Here is a 19477-nt window from a genome sequence, read left to right as displayed (position 1 = left end):
CTGTGACAGTGTTGTAGTAATCAAACCTGTTAACCATACTGCAGACAAATCTGTCATGAAAACAAAGAACTATTGGGTAAAGAAGACTGACTAGTTACATTAGATGATATTGCAGTAAATCCTACATCAGAGGAAGAGTTGGATCTGTAAGTATAGCCTGCCTAATGTGGGCCTTCATATCTTCTATGTTCTATTGTATGTTGCAGGGTATATACATGAAATGTTAAGTTAGTACAGGACTGCACAGGCAAATACTTAATGCATAATCCATGGAGGGGGAAATTCTATTACTGAAGATCATGATTCACAAAATTCAACTGAAGAGAAGACAGCCTTCAACTTCTGGCTGAATATGAGCAAGGAAAAGGAAAGTGAGGTATACACTGAGAAGGGGAGAGAGAGGTTTGGATGAAGTGAACCAAAATCTTGGTGCAGCAAAGGGAAAAATGAAAATATTCATGATAGAAAGGGGGGCTGAGGCAAGATGGAAAAGGTATAAGAAAGGCAAAGTATATGGAAGAAATGGAGAAATTAAAGTTGAAAAAAGGTATAATGGAATGATGGAGGTAGTAAACTGACAGGCTTCCAAGTGGAAAGGAAGAAAACAAACTGATTGATGTTAACACAATGATGACCAATAGACCACAACAATCTGAAGTAGTTGAGAGGGCTCTTGGTTAGCTAAAATATAGCAAAGTTCCATCATTCCCAATAACAGCATGTGATTTGTTTAAAAACAGCTTCAGCTATTCGTTAATGATCTAACTAGAGAATATAAAAACCTGACAAAGGGATAAGACCATAAGAAGAGAGTAGAGTATGGCAATACAGTACAGTAATGCAGGAGTGAGAAAAAATTATACCAATAATACAAAAGTTACAAAGGTGATGCAATACAAGAGATATTATAGGCAAGACTTCTTGAGCATGCTATTAAAATATTAGACTTGCTGGAAGAGAGGCCAAGAAAAAAGGATAAACTCATTAACTGGCTGTCAGGCTTCATGTCAAAAAGTGTCAACAACAGAAGCAGTTTTTATGACACTGATAAAGACCCATTCAGTGAGAAAGATTATCATGTATTTCTGAAACTTGAGATGTTTGACATGAGTGCTGCAACAGTTAAATGTTTATTATGAAGGCAGAGGGCACTAGAGAGATTCATTAAGCCTGTGATGTTTATGTATAATGGACTGTAGACACTGACAAGTGTATTAGAAGAATTTGAGACATATCTTTGAGTCAATCCGAGATTTACTTCCAGCCCTTGCTGGTTATCACAGCAGGGCAGCTACATAACGGTAGCTCCTGGAGACCCAGGAGCTACTTTATGCAGACAACAGCAGAATTGGAAGAGATGCTATAGAAATGGGTAATTTGGAGGCAGAATTATGATATAAGGAAAAAGTATATTCTAGGGAGTGGCCATCCTTAAGTCACATTTTCAACTCATGTAGGGCTTACTTTCAAGATTGTTCTTAACTGGCAATGTAAAACTTTGGTACATATTAAAAGCTTCTTATTAATACTGATGCAAAGTGAGATAAAAAAAATTTTTTTTAATCCTCATGACAGACAGACAGACAGGATTGCAAGAGGGTTTTTTTTATTTCCCAAGTGTTTAAGGCAAAACAAGGGGAAAGTGGTAAGGAGAGGACAACAACAGCCTGGATGAAGTGGAAAGAGATTGCTGAACTACTGGAAAATAAAAAAACATCCCATAAGTAAACAGAAAAAAGTTTGTGGGTGTGCACGAAGCCTGTGATGCTCCTCGCAGCCGCGACACAGACACTGACGCTGAAAATGTTGATTTTGGAAAGGTGTCACTGTAATAAAATGCTAATACATCCACATATTCATGCCTGGAAAGCAGTAGGAAGATCATGAAAGATGTGGTATTCAACAGATAAAAAATATACAAAGATCTCAAAGAGACGATTTGGGCTGTGGGGATAAGAGATGAGGAAGGTTAGGATAACTAAGAGATATGGAGGTAGCAGGACAATAATGACCAACAATGCTGAGGAAATCATGGGAAAAAAAGCAAGTAATCTAAACCAGATGAGAATTCTGAGGTTAAAAGGGAAGTTGCAGTAAATGGGTGGAACTCGATGTCCTTTACTCAAACACTAGTATTCAAGGTCAAAGTTCAGACATGGAATTATGAAAATATCACTGCATGGTAGAGTAATTATCTGAATAAACTTGCACAACCATTTCTGTATGATGTGATCATCCCAAAGACTTCAACTATTTGAAACATTTACCCATATTGACAGTAGTACTTCTGTTTGAAAAGCCAAATTATTCCTTTAATTTACTTTTCATATTTCTATTATATTTCACCGTCACAGGTTTTCCAAAGGGTAGATTTTCAATCACGTTTTCCATATAAATGACATCATGGAAATGTCATCTGTTTGAAGATTCTGATGACATGGAATGACATCATCATCCATATTTGATGTCATTCCATAAGTTGTAAACAAAATTAATTGAAATATTTTAACACTGGGTGGCATTGGGATGACATCTGGAAAGTATTGGGTATGGCTAAACTTCATATCTCACAAAAGTAGATGCATTTCAAAGAGAAACATCACTAGTTTAACAAGCATAAATAACTGATGTACACTATTGGAAAGGAAATTCATAAAACTTTTTTGGTCGTACAAAAAAGAATTTATGAATCTACTAAGTTTTTTCTGAAATATTTTATTATAAAAAAATTAATTCATATAAATTAATGCATTATTTATAATGTTTCATTTTTCAAAAAAAAAAAAAATAAATAAATAAATAAATAAAATAAAATAAATAAATATTCAGCTTCAAAATGAGGTCAAAACCAGCATTACATCTTATAGCAAGATATAAAAGAGAATGGTCTCTCGTGGTCATAAACTGTAATCCTATTTTACCACAGACAATGTCTAGAAACCAACCCACCCTTTTCCCCCCTCCAACTCAAGAGGTTAATACCATTCCATTTGTCAAGACTGTCATTATGTGCTATTATACTGTAAAAAATATTTTATGCACAAATGCATATTACATCCACATGACAATAGAAACTATGCTGTTATAAAATATCGTATACTGTTTATATTTTCTATTTGGTGAACTAGTTTTACCAATACAGGTACTCATTCAAGTTTTTTCTTTTTAAATTTCCCATGACCTTTTACATTAGTGCTACCTTGGCTTTCTTGATATTTGTAACAAGTTTCAAGTACTGATAATGACAACTTTTTATCCTGCCTTTCATTTAATCATCCACTTTCTTCATTCTTAAGGAATAGATGCTGTTATCTGAAATTTCTTTAGTAGAAAACCCTGCTACAGAATTCCAGAAAAGAAGTACAACCAAACTTCCTTCTTTTATCCTGGCTGCCTTCAGTACCACCCGTAAAAATCAAGTGTACTGTATATAAAGATTTCCAGTTAGGAGAGAAGACAGACAGACAAAATTAAGACAAGACTTCAAATTAAAGCTTGACAGGTATAAATTTTTAACAAAAGATTTCATTGAACAAAAATAAATGTCAAGTCATGCAAAGCCAAATAAATTTGTCAATAACAATAGTAATGATACTGTAATATAAAGGCAGGAGGGCTAATGCCAAGGTATTCATAATCATAAAATGAAGGAAAGCCTACAAAAGATAGTACAAAGCATTACTTGAAATGTATTTATTCATACGACTGTCATACATTATGGTAATAAAAACAATGTTGTACAGGTACAAATGCCCTATCACACTCTACAATCCATCCATCTCTGTAACACTTCCATGCATGCAACTGATCAATAGCAAGCAATGAGTACGAAGTACAAGAGCACACACACAAACTACATGAATGCATCCATAAGGAAACAAACGAATGCTGCAAGAAATGAAATCTGAGGACAACTGACTGTTGAACATTTCGATGAGAGAACCTAACCTAAATGAAAAAGACAGCAAAAAATATGGTGCTCATTTACTTTATATATACAACACAAAAGGCAACGAATATGTACAATAATAAAATAAAAAAATTTAAGTCTGCAGTCCAAGAATCAATCACTGATAAAAAGAAACATCTTCTTCATCATGAGCCTGCCAACATTTACAACAATTGTATTTCAAAATCACAAAATACAAAAGTGCTTACAAGAGCAGTGAAGGTTCATATCAGTGCACATAGTCAGCGCAGCTTACAATGATGAAGTTTTGGTCTTGAAAGCGGTTCAGAACCGAAAGATGAGTTTTCTGAAGTCCAGGGTGGAATATTCTTGGTACTACAATAACCTAGAGTTGTTAAATGCTATACACATTCCTGGAGTATTTATTGGTTATTGTTTCCTTCACGCTCAAATTACAAGTGGTTTCCCTGTAAGGGGGAGAGCAAAATGTAAGATTCTCTAGCTAGGGAAATTAGGAGATTTGACTCAAAATGTGACAATAATCATTTAGGTGGTAGTAGTAGTACTGTATCCAGTTTGGCACATTGTTAGTGCATTATCTTTTTGTCCAACAGTTTTCCGTCTAAATCTGGTTTGGCCGCATTTTACCTTCCAATGTGTTTTCATTCAGGTGATTTTTGGTCCAACATCACTTTGTCCATTAAGTAAAATACTGTAATAAGCATTCAAGACTACTTGTTTGGATGCTTCTTGTTCAATTTTTGGTATTTCTTGAATTACCTACGAATATGCATTGCTTATTTTTTTTTTTTTTTTATCAAATTATAAGATAGATTAAGGTGATAAAAACAAGACTGTACTGTACTGTACTGTACTGGTTATGTAAAAATGAATACTGTATTCTGTATGTGTTCATACAGTAACTGGCAAAGGTTGCTGAAGTTTGTGTATTATTAGCTAGTCATCCATGCAAGTTATTACAGCACATTTTTTCTTTCAAGTCTTGCAACATTAACTAAATTGTCTCCAACCAATCTTCTAGTGCTTCTTCTACCTGAATACCCATCTGATTAATGTTTTAATCTATGACCTTTATAATTAGTTTGCTCTCCTACTCTCCATCCTGCTTCTTGCATACCTAATTTTCTCACTAAACTGCTCCTCTCCCTTGTTACCACATGACAACCAACTGAAATCTTTGACATCTGCTTATCCTTAAGTCCCTGGTTTGATATATCAATGCAAACAGGTCAATGACTTTACTCACCGCTGAAAAGTTATTTATATACAGCCTTTAATGCATCCAAGTGAACTGATGGTTCACAATTGTCTCTTTTCTACCTGCGAGGCTTTCGTTACAATAAGTACTAAGTAAATCTGTATGGCTACAAGCAAAACATTATAGAATGTCAGGAAAAAAATAAACGGTATGCTGAAAAAACAGTGTTGGCTAGAATTTTCTCGGTGTAATTGACCCTGCCTTATGTTGGCAGCTTGTATAAATTTTGGAACCAGAAGCATGCTTAATTCAAACCAAAATTAAAACGACACAATAAAGCAAAATACACGAGAATTAACCAGTGCTTATGAATGATGAATCCAGTAAGATGAGATTTTTTTTTGCAAGAAACACCATCCGTGTGTGTGTGTGTGTGTGTCTGTAAGATGAGTTCCTTATTTTTCAAATCTATAGTTACTTCAAAGAATTCAACTTCATGAAAAGGTGTTGGACCAAAAGTCAGTAAATGAGAGGACACCTGGTAATAACATACAGACAAACTGAACTGGGAAGAAAAGATGTCAGACAAAAGGAAGTAACACCCATTTTCTTCATCTTTCAAAAGGAAAATGAGCATTATTTTGACTAGCTACGATTCTTTCTAAACGCGGTCACACTGAGCTACATAAACTTTAGTATGAGGTTAAGGAAAACGCTAAATTTGAAATACGATATGAGCCATAAGTATACTGTGGCCCTATCAACATTAGCCCTCGTGCCAATATAGTACTTCTAAGGATGTGTGGAAAGGGGAAAAAAAGCACATTATAATTAATTAAATTGGCTAGAAATAAAAAAGCAACAATTTCTATTAATACAAAAATTCTACAACAAAATTTAAAAAGTGGTTTAAAAGCAATGTTTACTCTAATAAGAAAAGTGAGAAGTAATAGGAATAAGAAATTATTAAGAAGAGAGTGGAAATCTCTTGCTCAAAGAGAATAATGGCATTATTCTTCTAACCATTTGGATTAAAAAAAAAAGGAAGTTATCCATCAAGAATGGTCAGTTACATTTAGCCAGATACAAAAGGGACTTCTAACCCCCCTCATGGATTTTCTGTATCCAAAGATAATGGAATAGAGAGAAAAAAATATTTATTTTAAGTAGCAACATGAGATTTCTAATGGGCGAAATCTTCCAAAACACCCGAGACCTAATTCCGAAGAGGAAGTGGATGAACGAGGCCGGCAGGTTTACAGACTGTGACTCACCTGCAGTTGGCGAGGGCAACACACCTCCTACTGTCGTGTCGTGTCGTATCCGGGACGTGGCGCCTGTGGCTTGAGGTCTGCTGCTTTGTCTATCTCTTCGCTCGATTTCATTTTCTTGATTTCGAGAACCACCCTACAAATGCAAAAACTTAAACTATTAGTTCAAAGGGACTAGAATGTACCACAGATAGAATTTTTGTCGGTTGTGTTAGTATTCATGTTTGATTACATTTTTCTGCATCCTTTCAAGAAAGATTTACTTCAACTTTAAGTCACATATTGTTTCTTTAAATATCTCCATTATTGTGTGTTCAAAATATGTCATATTTCCCTGTGAGATACTTGAAATAACCTTTTATTACTTCCTTTCCCTGGGCTTCAAAGACTTTAAATATAGTAAATCTGCTAAAGATGGGAGTATTAGGAATGCGGAGGAGTTTCCCTGCACTCGTGAATGTGTCTGAGGATTATTTTAGTAACCATGTAATAACAGTTAACTTGAAGGATTGTAAATACTACTTTCTAATTTGGCTATGAACTTGACCCAATGCCTAAAACTAAAGTAGAAAATAATTTTTTTTTAAGTTTTTCATACAACCCCAACTGTAAAGCAGTTCTGTTTCACTATATTCAGTTTGCCAAAACCCATGTGTTCTGTTAAGAACTTGACCATTCAGTGTACAGTATACATTTAGACTGTGCTTTAAGCTTAAATGTTCATATTGGCAAACTTTCTAAATGAAAAACTATATTGATCACACATGAAACAAAATATTTTTTCATATGCTATCATCAATTTATATAAAATCAAAGGTGTTCAGAACCAAAATATTTTATCAGTAGTTAAACCAAGTAATATTAGTTACATAAATTTTTTGTAAATCTTTCTATTATCTAGAGACCCCTGTGAATGAAATAAAGTTGTTCCTTCCACCTATCTTATGCCACTGATGTATACCACAACCTAAAATTCCATAAAAATCCTATTAAAATATATTAAATGTTTGGTTAAACATATAAAAGACATGCAAGTTAAATTTTAGGTTAACCTTAAGTAAAAATGAGTCTGAATATAACTGCATTATTAAAAATGCTAAGAAAGTATTGAAATACATGGCTGATTGAATGGAAATCTAGGAGGCCCTAATATTTAAACTCCACACAGAAAAGGGATTTTGACAAAGGAAAAATCTATTTCTGAGGAAGGCCCCGTGTCACCCGGTGAAATTCCATACCAACACGAATTTCTAGGTATAAATTGCTAGATATACCAGAGAAAAAGAGCTTTCCACGAATGCTGGGGTTACTACCCCCAGATCGAAGCGTCTTTCCTAAGGAAGACGTCGGTATAACAAGGGTGAGTGAAAGGATCACAACCACAGAGCTACACTCGATAGACATCCTTATGTCAAAAACCCTCGAAAGAGAGCGGTGAGCCGTTACAGGCCCCCACGCGACAGGCGTCCGCCAGACCGGCGACACCAGCGCCACCTACTTCATTCCATACTAGCACCACCCCAGGCTTGGCATGTGCAAGTAGGGGGAGCGAAGCCACTTCTGGGAGGGTCACCGGGTGACACGGGGCCTTCCTCAGAAATAGATTTTTCCTTTGTCAAAATCCCTTTTCTGAGTCCAGCCCCGTGTCAGCCGGTGAAATAGTGATAGAGAATCATGCCAAGACTGCAAACTACAAGGAACAAAAGGTGATCTGAAGAAAAACACAAGCTATGGAAATGGATTTAATGAGGATATCTCTCACATGAAAAAATGAAAATTAACATGAAAATACAGTAATACGACCTTAAAAGTAGAATACAAAGTCAATACACCAAACAATATGGCAGGTAAAATACATTCAAAAATACTTAAGATTATAAGGCAAAATACATTCAAAAATACTTAAGATTAAAAGGAGTAAATATGAACTTATAACTAAACATAAGAGAGACATCTACAACACGAGAAAATATATGGGGTACATGGAGCAAAATAAAAACAGTCCAGTACCCCTAAGACAATCCAAAATTACAGCATGTCAAAATACAGTCCCCAAAAGATAATAAAAAGACAATAATAATATCAATATGAGGAGCAAGGCAGTGAGGCATGATCATCCAGAAGGGCAGGCAGAGAAGTAAATGAGGCAGGCGGGCGGGGGGGAGGGGGAGGGATAAAGGATAATGGGTAATTAAGGTGGGGAAATGACACTCCCCACAGCCACTGTAGAAAATTTCAGGGCTTCGAGTGATTTTAAATAATGGCGTTTAAACACTAGAGGTGATTTCCAACCCGTATATTTGGTAAGTTCTGAAAAATCCATATTATGAAAGTAATTGGTGGAAGTAGCTACTGCAATATCATGAACCTTAGGGACTGAATCCGGGTTAGCTTGTTTAATGAAATACAGAATTTGTTGCCTTATTGCGTTTAATGAAAGAGTTCCACCTTTCTCCCTGATAAAAAGAGGACCCGACTTACACTGAGGAGTTCTTAAAGGTAAGACTTTAAGGTATAGACTGGGCATAAGGACTGGTCCTGTGGAAGGGCACCACCTCCCAAGGAGACCACCTGTCTTGAGGGTCCTCATTTTTAGCTAAAAATCTATGATCAGGAGAAAGGAGGGCTTCTCGGACGGGAGGAAACTAACAAAATTATCACCTCTAGAGAGAGCCGACAGCTCTGAAATTCTGGCACCTGAAGCCAAGCTAATCAGAAATAAAGTTTTCCTTAACAGATCCAAATAAGTGCATTGAGAGTTGTCAATCTCAGATGCTAACTTAAGCACATCATTGAGGAACCACGTAACAGATTATGGGCGTGATACGGGTCTCAGACGAGCGCATGCTCTAGGAATAGATGAAAAGTAAGAATCTGTAAGGTCAATTTTAAAACCATATAAGAATACCTTCTTCAGGGCTGACTTAGCTGTGGTAATAGTGGCCGGGGCAAGGCCTTTTTCAAACAATGATCTAAAGAAGGTAACTGCTAGGTTAGTAGTCATGGTTTGGGCTTCAGATGTCTTCAAAAAGGAGGCCAATTTCTTGACTGCTGAGTCATATTGTCTGAGAGTAGAATCTCTCTTGTCTGATTCTAAAAACAGAGTGTTAACTTGGGGTCAATGTTTGCTCCCCCTTTGAGCTGCGAACTTTATAAAGTCCATAAAACTAGGGCATTCTGAATTCTTGAGGAAGCTGACACAGTCTTGGTTTGTACTGTTTGGGTCAGTTTGGGATTGGGAATCGAAGACTCCAACCCGAGTTCCTGAAGAAGAGGGAACCAATTGCTCTTCGGCCAGCGGGGATACCAGGGCTAGTTGACCTTTGAATGACCTGAGTTTGTGCAGTACTTTCAACAGCAAATTTATTGGGGAAATAGATAAATCTTCTCCCAATTGTTCCAGTCTATGGTCATTGCGTCCGTGGCATACGCCTGAGGATCCAGGTTCGGGGCCACATAACAGGGAAGCTTGAAGTTGCTCTCCGTCGCGAACAGATCCACTTGGAGATCCGGAACCGGCAAATCCAGTTGAAAGACTCTCCGTCCAGAGACCACTCCGTCTCCAACGGAGTGGTCCTGAACAGGGAATCCGCCACCACGTTCCGCACCCCGCTAGGTGGGTGGCTGACAGATGCCAGCTGTGCTTGTTCGCAGGGGAAAATAGCTACCATAACCTGGTTTACGCGACCTGATTTGGGCCGCCCCTGTTGATGCAATGAACTACCACGGCGCTGTCCAACACCAGTCTGATATGAATCCGGCTGGGGCGGATTTTCTTTAAGGTTAGAAATACCGCCATAGCTTCCAAGGTGTTTATATGGAACCGTTGAAACATTGTAGACCACGTTCCTTGTACTTTTTGTTTTGGCGAATACCCTCCCCAGCTGCTTAATGAGGCGTCCGTGTGAACTACCAGCGCCGGAGGAGGGAACTGAAGCGGAACTGTTTTGGACAGGCCGCAGTCTCGCCTTTAAAATCCGGGGGATGGAGGAGACCTTGTCTCTGAGCCTGACATTGGCTCGACTCCACCACACTCTGTTTATGTCTTTTAGTTTTGCTTTTAAGAGCAGGTCCGTCACTGAGGCAAATTGAAGGGAACCGAGGATTCTTTCTTGGGCCCGGTGGGATGCTGCTTTGTCTCTCAGGAATTTCCTGGTAAGGGAGGCTATCTCCTTCCGCTTGGGAAACTGGGACTCCGGAGTCAGGCGGGACTTCTCTCTGTTCAGTTGAAAACTTAACGACTCCAGGAAGTTGATGACCGTGGCCGTGGCCTTCTGGCACTCTAGAACTGTTGGTGCCCAAATTATCCAATCGTCTAGGTACGCTGCTAGGGATATCCCTCGGGACCGGAGTTGCTGAACTACCGTGTCCGCCAGTTTTGTAAATATCCTGGGTGCAATATTTAGACCAAAGGCATGACCCTGAAGGAGTAGGCTTGATTCCCGAGTCTGAAACCCAGGAACGGAGAGAAGCTCTGCGCAACCGGGACGTGATAGTAAGCGTCTGAAAGATCGATAGAGGTGGTGACGGCTCCACGCGGAAGTAGAGTCCGTACCTGTGCTACCGTAAGCATGCGAAATTTGTCGCATTTTATGTAATGTTTTAGACGCGACAGATCCAGAATCACTCTTTGCTGATCGGAGTCTTTCTTGGGAACAGTGAACAACCTGCCTTGAAACTTTAGGTGCCTTACTTTCTTTATTGCTCGCTTGTTGAGCAGTTCCGCCACATAGTCCTGTAGGACTCTTGAGGGTGGCTGGTAAAACCTGATCATAGGAGGGGGGTCCTTGGTCCAGCTCCATCCTAGACCTTTGGACACAATGCTGTGTGCCCAAGGGCTGAAGGACCACTGGTCTCTGAACCAGTAAAGGCGACCACCTACCTGACTGTTCTCAGTGGGAGGAAGCGGGTTTGTTTCCTCTACCACGTCCAGGTTTACCTCTTGGGGCGGTGTTGGACTTGCCTCTGTAAGGGGTCCGACCTCTTCCCCCCCTTGCACTCCTATTAAGGCCGTGAAAGAACCCACGGCCTTCATAGGTAGGATTATACGCCGGCGAGGCAACGTGACGGGGTGCAGCAGGGAATGGGCTGGTTGGACCAGCACGTATTGTTGGGATGAGCTTTAGAGGTGGAGGGCTGCGCGACTGCTGAGACCGGGACAGCTTGAACTACCGTCTGATGATGAGGCCTCTTGTGTCTCCTGAACCGCTTACCACTCTTAGTCTGGGGGCTGCCAGATTCTGGGGTCTTACGCTTTATAAGCTGAGATACCCCAGCGAGAGCGAAGACTCTGGTTAGCTCTAGTAGCCTCCCTGAGCACACTGGCTACCTCTTCTTCTGGGAAGAGGTTAGGGCCCAGATAGAGCTCTTCATGAGCTTGTTAGGCTCATGACGTATGGTGGCTTCAGCAAAGATGAATTTCCTGCATTCTATCTTAGCCATCATGAAGTCAAAAAGGTCTGTCTGAAACCCTGCTAACAGGGATTTAGCCAGAACCTGAAAGAAGGGCTCATCTGCACAGGAGACGGCAGTCGCTTCTGTGAGGCAGACGGAGTTCAAGGACCGGGCTAGCCTAGTCCGGGCCTCAAATTCTGTCTTCAGCAGGGCTTCCGGGAGCTTAGGAAGCTGCTCGCTGAACTGGGTCGACGCACAGTAAGCGTCCAGCTTTCCCACAGTAAAGGTGGATGGGGCATCATTCCAGAACTCCTCACCCCCTGGGAATACCAGGGATGTGGAGTCTGTCTCCCTTAATTGAGGCAAGGGGTTACCGTCAAAGCATGCTCGAGCCGTAGCCAGAGCCACTTTGTTTAAGCATGGAGTCGGCAACTTATCACCCAGGGCGAACATGGTGTAGTTGCCCTTGAAAGGTGTAAGCTTTGTGTTGTCTGCCTGCCACTCCGTAAGAGTGCGCAAGAGAGCCGACTGAGCTTGGTCCCTAGGGAAGATCACTGTCTCTCTAGGGACCTTGTTTGAGCGTACCCAGGCTTCCTCCGTCAGCCTAACGAAGCCTGGGTAAGGGGGCAGGAGGTCGGGAGGAAAGAACTCAAGTTCCTCTAACCGTCTCGTGCCAAGACCTTCAACAGTCAAAGTACCCTCGTGCTGAATGGCACGAAGGGCAAAACGCCAAGGGTTCCTGACATCGAAAGGAGGGAGATCAGCCGTGTCAGGGATAGCATACTGCGGTTTGACTCCGCCAGGCCGAGCCATTCCCGCCAGTATGTTATCACGGCTGGTAAGTTTCTCGAAAATTTTAGACAACTTTGACTCGACCTCCGCCAAGAACCTCTCGAACAACGAGTTTGCAAACGCCTCCGGGTCAAAGGCAGGCTGGCGAGGAGGGCTTGGTTTTGATGCCCTCTTACGCGCCTTTGCCGGAGGTTCCAGGTTTGCTCCCGGACGCTACAGGTAACGGGGACCTTAGCCTTCGACGGGGGAAAGGGAGATGCTTTCCTGGAAGACGAGGACTTAAAGCCCTTCGCCTTCCATGAAGTCTTCAGCTTCAACAGGGACAGCTGATGGAGCCCTGTCACCCAAGGTGGAAGACTTGACAAAACCTGAAAATGAAGACGCAGAGGAAGATGGGGAATCAAAAGGCGCCCGCCCCGCAACCTCACTTACCTCGCTACCTACCACTTGGTCGGCTCTGTGTTCATCGGTTCCAGGTCCAAGTCTAACGTGTGGCGACATCCTCCGACACCTCCGCATACAGGATGTCCTCTTGGGGTGGCTGGGTCGCATCCCGGATCTGCTGGATGACGGGGTTGGCCAACTCTTCGGGAACTGCAGCAGCCACCGGGCGCGGGGTAAAGCAGGTCCCACAACGCGCCGAGGACATAAGGCTTCCCCGGACGGAACGTTTCTTCGAACCCAGCCACCCAGGCGCGGAGAGACTCAAGGGAAGTCTTCTTGGAGGACTCGTCCGCCTGTAAGAGAACTGACAATTAGGGTTGAACGGAAAAAAAAGCCCGAAAACCATATAAGCACTACACCGATATGAGGAACGTAAGAAATGAGAAGCTATATCTTACCGACTTGTCCTGGATGCCAGCGCACAGAGCGAAGCAAACCTCACAGCCGTCGGGGTGCCAAACAATGAGATCATCCAACCGGACCGCACAGCCAGCGTGGGTCCGGCACACCACGTGCCCATACGGTTGCTGGAGAGAAGCGGTGCACCCCGGCTCCTCACAACGAACAGTCTGTAAGTGTAAAAAAGTACATGAACCTACCACTCTAAGCAACCTAAAGCTGGAAGGCCAGGGTATTTCCGCTTACCACCGGAATGCTCCGGTGGAGAGAAAAACCCCTCATCAGAGACGAGACCACCAAGCCATAACTTAAACAGAGTGGAAGGCAAGATACTCCCGGTCACCGGAATACTCCGGCAGAACGGAAAGTTTGAGACAACAGGGACCCACCACAAGGGCTGCCAGCAAAAAAGACGGCGGAACCCCAGGGTGGAGCACCGGACTCAATAAACACATAAAATAAGTATAGTGGCGGAGTGAGAAGCTCACTCCGCCAGATAATATATAAATATATATAAGATACAAGTGATGGTAAAAATGAGAAAATCAACTCCGGAGACCGGAGGTATCCTCTCTCTCTCTCATTCACTCCCCCTCTCGAACCTCCCCGCCAGGAAACAAAGGTGGGTGGGGTGCCCGTCATGAAAGGCCAAGTATAATATAAGCCGGAGCAGGCGTCAACAACCCAACCAAAGCAACCAGACGGAGAGTGGGCAAGACCAAGGAAAGAATGTTCGAAACCCGCTCGATCTTGGAGAGTGGTAAACGAAACATCAAAACAAACACAGCGCTGCCGGGACTAGTTCTGGGAGGGATGAATCTCTCCACCAGAGGAAGTCCCCAACTCGGAGAAAACGCCATCTAGCGTCACCCGCACGAGAAAAGGCAAGAGCTGGCCTGAGATGAGGGGGGGGAGGGTGGTGGGGTAGGGAAGAGGAGTAGGCTAAGACGAGTGAAAACAGGAGACAAGGGAAAGTAATTCACCCGCTCGACTGCAAGCACACGCCACGCCAAGAAACATAATATGAGCTTGGCAGGACAAGCCTACTCCTGAGGGAAGGGATGCGACCAAGAACTCAACGCCCGACTCCTGACTAGGCAAAGCCTAGGTGAACACCCGTGCTTAGGCATAGCCTAGGCTAACGGAAAGGAGAAAGGGAAGGGTGGAGGAAGGAATAACAGGGACAGAAATTCTGTGCCGAGAACCAGCCAGGACCGAAAAGGAGGGGGCAAAAAAGGCAAATAGCCTAGAGGAGGCACACCCAATGAACTCTACCCCTTCGAAAAGAAGAGGGAGAACAAAGGGGCTCACTCTGCCACCCCAAAAACGGCCATGGAGGAAACAGCAACAAAACTCCCTCAACCCAATGATCCGCCCCTACACCTAACCTATGAGGAGGGCGAGAGGACAAGGAAGCAATACGAGCCTAACATGATAGGCAAGGGAGAAAAACCCACACACAATATAAAATAAAAACCATCACAATAAACACAATATACATACAAATTATTTCTAAGAATAATGTGCTCATGCGACGTGCATAGCCTAACTCCGAGGAGCGGCCAGACCTAGAGCTGACGCTACCCCGAAGAGGCAACAAAATATATATATAGCACCAACGCAAAAATATAATAATAATAATAGTAAATAAGTAAGACCAACTGGGAACTCATCCTGGAGGGGAGACCTAAGCGGGGAATGACGGGAACCCTATAGGGGGGACTCGTTATGGGGGTCATTAAAAATAAAACAAAACTCCAATAAAACCACCGTTAGGAAACACCGCCAGGAAGAGATCCGGGGGGAAAAGATAAGTAATATAACGACAAGGAGACAACCCCGACAGAAAAGACTGAAGGGGCAACCTCACGGTCGGCATGGCTGGCTAGGGGACGCTAGAAAATGGAATGAAGTAGGTGGCGCTGGTGCCGCCGGTCTGGCGGACGCCTGTGAGTGGGGGCTGTAACGGCTCACCGCTCTCTTCGAGGGGTTTTGACATAAGGATGTCTATCGAGTGTAGCTCTGTGGTTGTGATCCTTTCACTCACCCTTGGTTATACCGACGTCTTCCTTAGGGAAGACGCTCGATCTGGGGGTAGTAACCCCAGCATTCCTGAAAGCTCTTTGAAAGATCACTGTTGGTAAAATTAAAAGTTAATATGCTGAAGTTTTGTATGAAGCAATTTTCATTCAATAACAGATATCCCTAAGGGGCTAATCATCCTCCTCATAGAGCTAATTAAAATTAATTTCCAATTTTGATTTGACTAAGTGCACTTCATTTTAATATAACTAGTATGACTTTAGGGTGTTCAGCCCACAGTTCAGTCAATCTGCTGAAGCTTCCATGGAAGTCAAGTAACTTTAAATCAATCAGCATTTTTATTAGAACTCTGCTTTATAGCCTAATGGATTTTCCACTTGACTGATAAAAGTATTTTATAAATAAATTTAAATACAGAAATTTAGGTACTTCAAGTCTGCACAAGGACTGAAGCTCTTAGCAAATTACTTCTGTCCCTACTCATTTTGTTTGTTTATATTTTACGTAAATTTGTACGTATTGATTTTTTCGAAAGTGCTGCTTGACAATCATTCAAATTACTATTAGTATGATGTGCATAATTCGTTACCCAGCTGCTAGAATGCTGGGTTCATAAAATTCTAATATATTTATTCACACATTTTATTATTATAATAAATATGAATGTTAATTATTCTGAGTAGCAATTATACTATTATTTTTGCATTCCTGTTACCACCACATAAACCCTTGAGGGTATTCAAAATGGGGCATTATGATGGACGAGACCACCTTATATTCTTTTTTATTAATGGCTAGCAAGATATGCAAAGGAGTTTATAGCACTAGCTAAAACTTTTAATTCATGTCCTACTGGTAGAAAATCAATCACTTTTCCATTTGATTTTTCCAGCTATTAAGTAAGTTGCCCTTTCAGATACTGTATTCCTAAATTAGTGTTTCTTCTAATACCTGGCCCCACAAACATTCCAATTAAATTAGCATTGAAAGTCACATAACTTTGTGAAATTAAAGATCTATGAAAGTTTTTAAGGACTTGTTTCCCACCTGCCAAATACAAGCATTCGTAACAGTAAAAACAAAAAACTAAAAAATTAGTAACTGTTAAAGCTGTTTACCCAGATCTCTAATTTTAAAAATCTATATTCCATGAAAATTAATTACAAAAATGTTTTCCCTGCACTAAAAAGGGATTTTGACAGAGGAAAAATCTATTTCTGAGGAAGGTCCCGTGTCACCCGGTGAAATTCCATTACAGCACGAATTTCTAGGTATAACAATGCTAGATATACCAGAGAAAAAGAGCTTTCAGGAAAGCTGGGGTTACTACCCCCAGTCGAGCGTCTTCTAGGAAGACGTCGGTATAAAGAAGGGTGAGTGAAATACCACTACCACGGAAATATACTCGAAAGATCTCTCCTTATCAAAACCCCCGGAAAAGAGCGGTGAGCCGTTACAGCTCCTACACTCAACACCCGCCAGGACGGCGACACCAGCGCCACCTACTTCATTCCATGCTAGCACTAACCCCATACTTGGCATGTGCAAGTAGGGGGGGGGAGTACTAGGTGAGCTAGGGAGGGTCACCGGGTGACACGGGACCTTCCTCAGAAATAGATTTTTCCTCTGTCAAAATCCCTTTTCTGAGTCCAGTCCCGTGTCAGCCGGTGAAATAGTGATAGAGAATCATGCCAAGACTGCAACTACATGGAAAAAAGGGGGTAATCTGAAGAAAATGCAAAATTTTAACGAAAATAATTTTAATCAAGTAATCTCTTTCATGTAGCAAGAATACTAAAACTAAGGTATATTAAATCTAAGGCACATCAAAAAACTTAATACTATAAAACAAGGGGAGGTCCCCGGTATGACGGGGAAAAAACCTCAAAAATCTTAAAATTACTTAAAGGTAGGTGAAACATGAAATGTGCACAGGACAAGCAAACACAACCTTAATACTATACACGTAAACTTAGGCTAAACACGTAAGAGACAAGACTAATGAAAACTAATATATACACATATCTGGGGTACGTGGAGCCAAATAAAAACCGTCCAGTACCCCGTAAAACAATTATGGCATGTCAGATTACACTTTTCCATCAGTAGATACAAAATACATCAATATGAGGGGCCAGGCAGTGAGGCATAAACAACCAGGAGAATAAGCAGAGAAGTAAATGAGGCAGGCGGGCGGGGGGGAAAAGGAAAGGATAAGGAAATGATTATTTAAGGTGGGGAGATGACACTTCCCACTGATATTGTAGAATATTTCAGGGCTTCAAGCGATTTTAAATAGTGGCGTTTAAACACTAGAGGTGATTTCCAACCCGTATATTTAGATAACTCTGAAAAGTCCATATTATGAAAGTAATTAATAGAAGTAGCAACTGCTCGAATATCATGAACTTTAGGAACTGAATCTGGGTTGGCCTGTTTAATGAAATACAGGATTTGTTGCCTTATAGCGTTCAGAGAAAGAGTACCACCTTTCTCCCTGATAAAAAGAGGACCCGACTTACTCTGTGGAGTTCTTAAAAGGTAAGATTTAAGTGTATAAACTGGACATAAAGATTGGTCTTGAGGAAGGGGCACCACCTTCCAAGGAGACCACCTGTCCTGTGGGTCTTCGTTCTTAGCTAAAAATCTAGGGTCAGGGGAAAGGAGGACCTCTCCAGATGGGAGGAAGTTAACAAAACTATCACCTCTAGTGAGAGCCGACAGCTCTGAGATTCTAGCACCTGAAGCCAAGCTAATCAAAAATAATGTCTTCCTTAACAGATCCTGATAAGAGCAATGAAAGTTATCCAACTCTGATGCTAACTCAAGGACGTCATTGAGAAACCACGTAACCGAATGTGGACGTGATACTGGTCTCAGACGAGCGCATGCTCTGGGGATGGATGAAAAATAGGAATCTGTAAGGTCGATTTTAAAGCCGTAAAGAAATACTTTCTTCAATGCCGACTTGACTGTGGTAATAGTGGCGGGAGCCAGGCCTTTCTCAAACAGTGACCTAAAGAAGGAAACTCCTAAATTAGTCGTCATGATTTTGGCTTCAGATGCTTTCAGGAAGGAGGCTAATTTTTTGACTGCTGAGTCATACTGTCTAAGAGTAGAATCTCTTTTATCTGATTCTAAAAACAGAGTGTTGACAGGGTCAATGTTCGCTCCTTTTTGGGCTGCGAATTTTATAAAGTCCATAAAACTAGGGCATTCTGAATCCTTGAGGAAGCTGACACAGTCTTGGTTTGTACTGTCTGGGTCAGAATGGGCTTGGGAATCCGAAGACTCCTTAATCCCAGTTCCTGAAGGAGAGGGAACCAATTGCTCTTCGGCCAGTAGGGGGCTACTAAGGCTGGTTGACCCTTGAATGTCCTGAGTTTGTGTAATACTTTCAGCAGTAAATTTATTGGGGAACAGATAAATCTTCTCCCAATTGTTCCAATCTACTGTCATTGCGCCTGTGGCGAACGCCTGAGGGTCCAGGTTGGGGGCCACGTAACAGGGGAGCTTGAAGTTGCTCTCCGTTGCGAACAGATCCACTTGGAGGCCCGGAACCTGGCGGCAAATCCATTTGAAAGATTCCACATCCAGGGACCACTCCGTCTCCAACGGGGTAGTCCTGGACAGGGAATCCGCCACCACGTTCCGTACTCCCGCTAGGTGGGTGGCTGACAGGTGCCAGCCGTGCTTGTTCGCCAGGGAGAAGATAGCAACCATTACTTGGTTTTACTCGACCTGATTTGGAGCCGCCCTGTTGATACAATGAACTACCACTGCGCTGTCTAACACCAGCCTGATATGAATCCGGTTGGGGGGGCGGATTTTCTTCAGAGTTAGAAAGACCGCCATAGCTTCCAGGGTATTTATATGGAACTGCTGAAACATTGTGGACCACGTTCCTTGTACTTTCTGTTTTGGTGAATATCCCCCCCAGCCGCTTAGAGAAGCGTCTGTGTGGATAACTAGTGCCGGAGGGGGAAATTGAAGCGGAACTGTTTT

At 41.9% G+C, this 19477-nt stretch overlaps 1 protein-coding gene across 5 annotated transcripts in view; it reads right to left on the bottom strand.

The window, feature by feature from the left end:
- dco (discs overgrown) overlaps nucleotides 1-19477 on the bottom strand; it is a 109866-nt gene that overhangs the window by 21736 nt on the left and 68653 nt on the right. For 3 of the 5 annotated variants that reach the window (XM_067114859.1, XM_067114860.1, XM_067114861.1), the window contains one exon: nucleotides 6404-6536. In XM_067114859.1, coding sequence (XP_066970960.1) covers nucleotides 6404-6536 — 133 coding nt within the window. Of the gene's footprint in view, nucleotides 1-3677; nucleotides 4378-6403; nucleotides 6537-19477 lie in introns of those variants that run through there. The other 2 variants (XM_067114862.1, XM_067114863.1) reach the window with 1 other exon arrangement.

Source organism: Macrobrachium rosenbergii, chromosome 13 (genome assembly GCF_040412425.1).
Source record: "Macrobrachium rosenbergii isolate ZJJX-2024 chromosome 13, ASM4041242v1, whole genome shotgun sequence".
Classification (NCBI taxonomy): domain Eukaryota; kingdom Metazoa; phylum Arthropoda; class Malacostraca; order Decapoda; family Palaemonidae; genus Macrobrachium; species Macrobrachium rosenbergii.
This window is presented reverse-complemented; position numbering and strand designations above follow the sequence as displayed.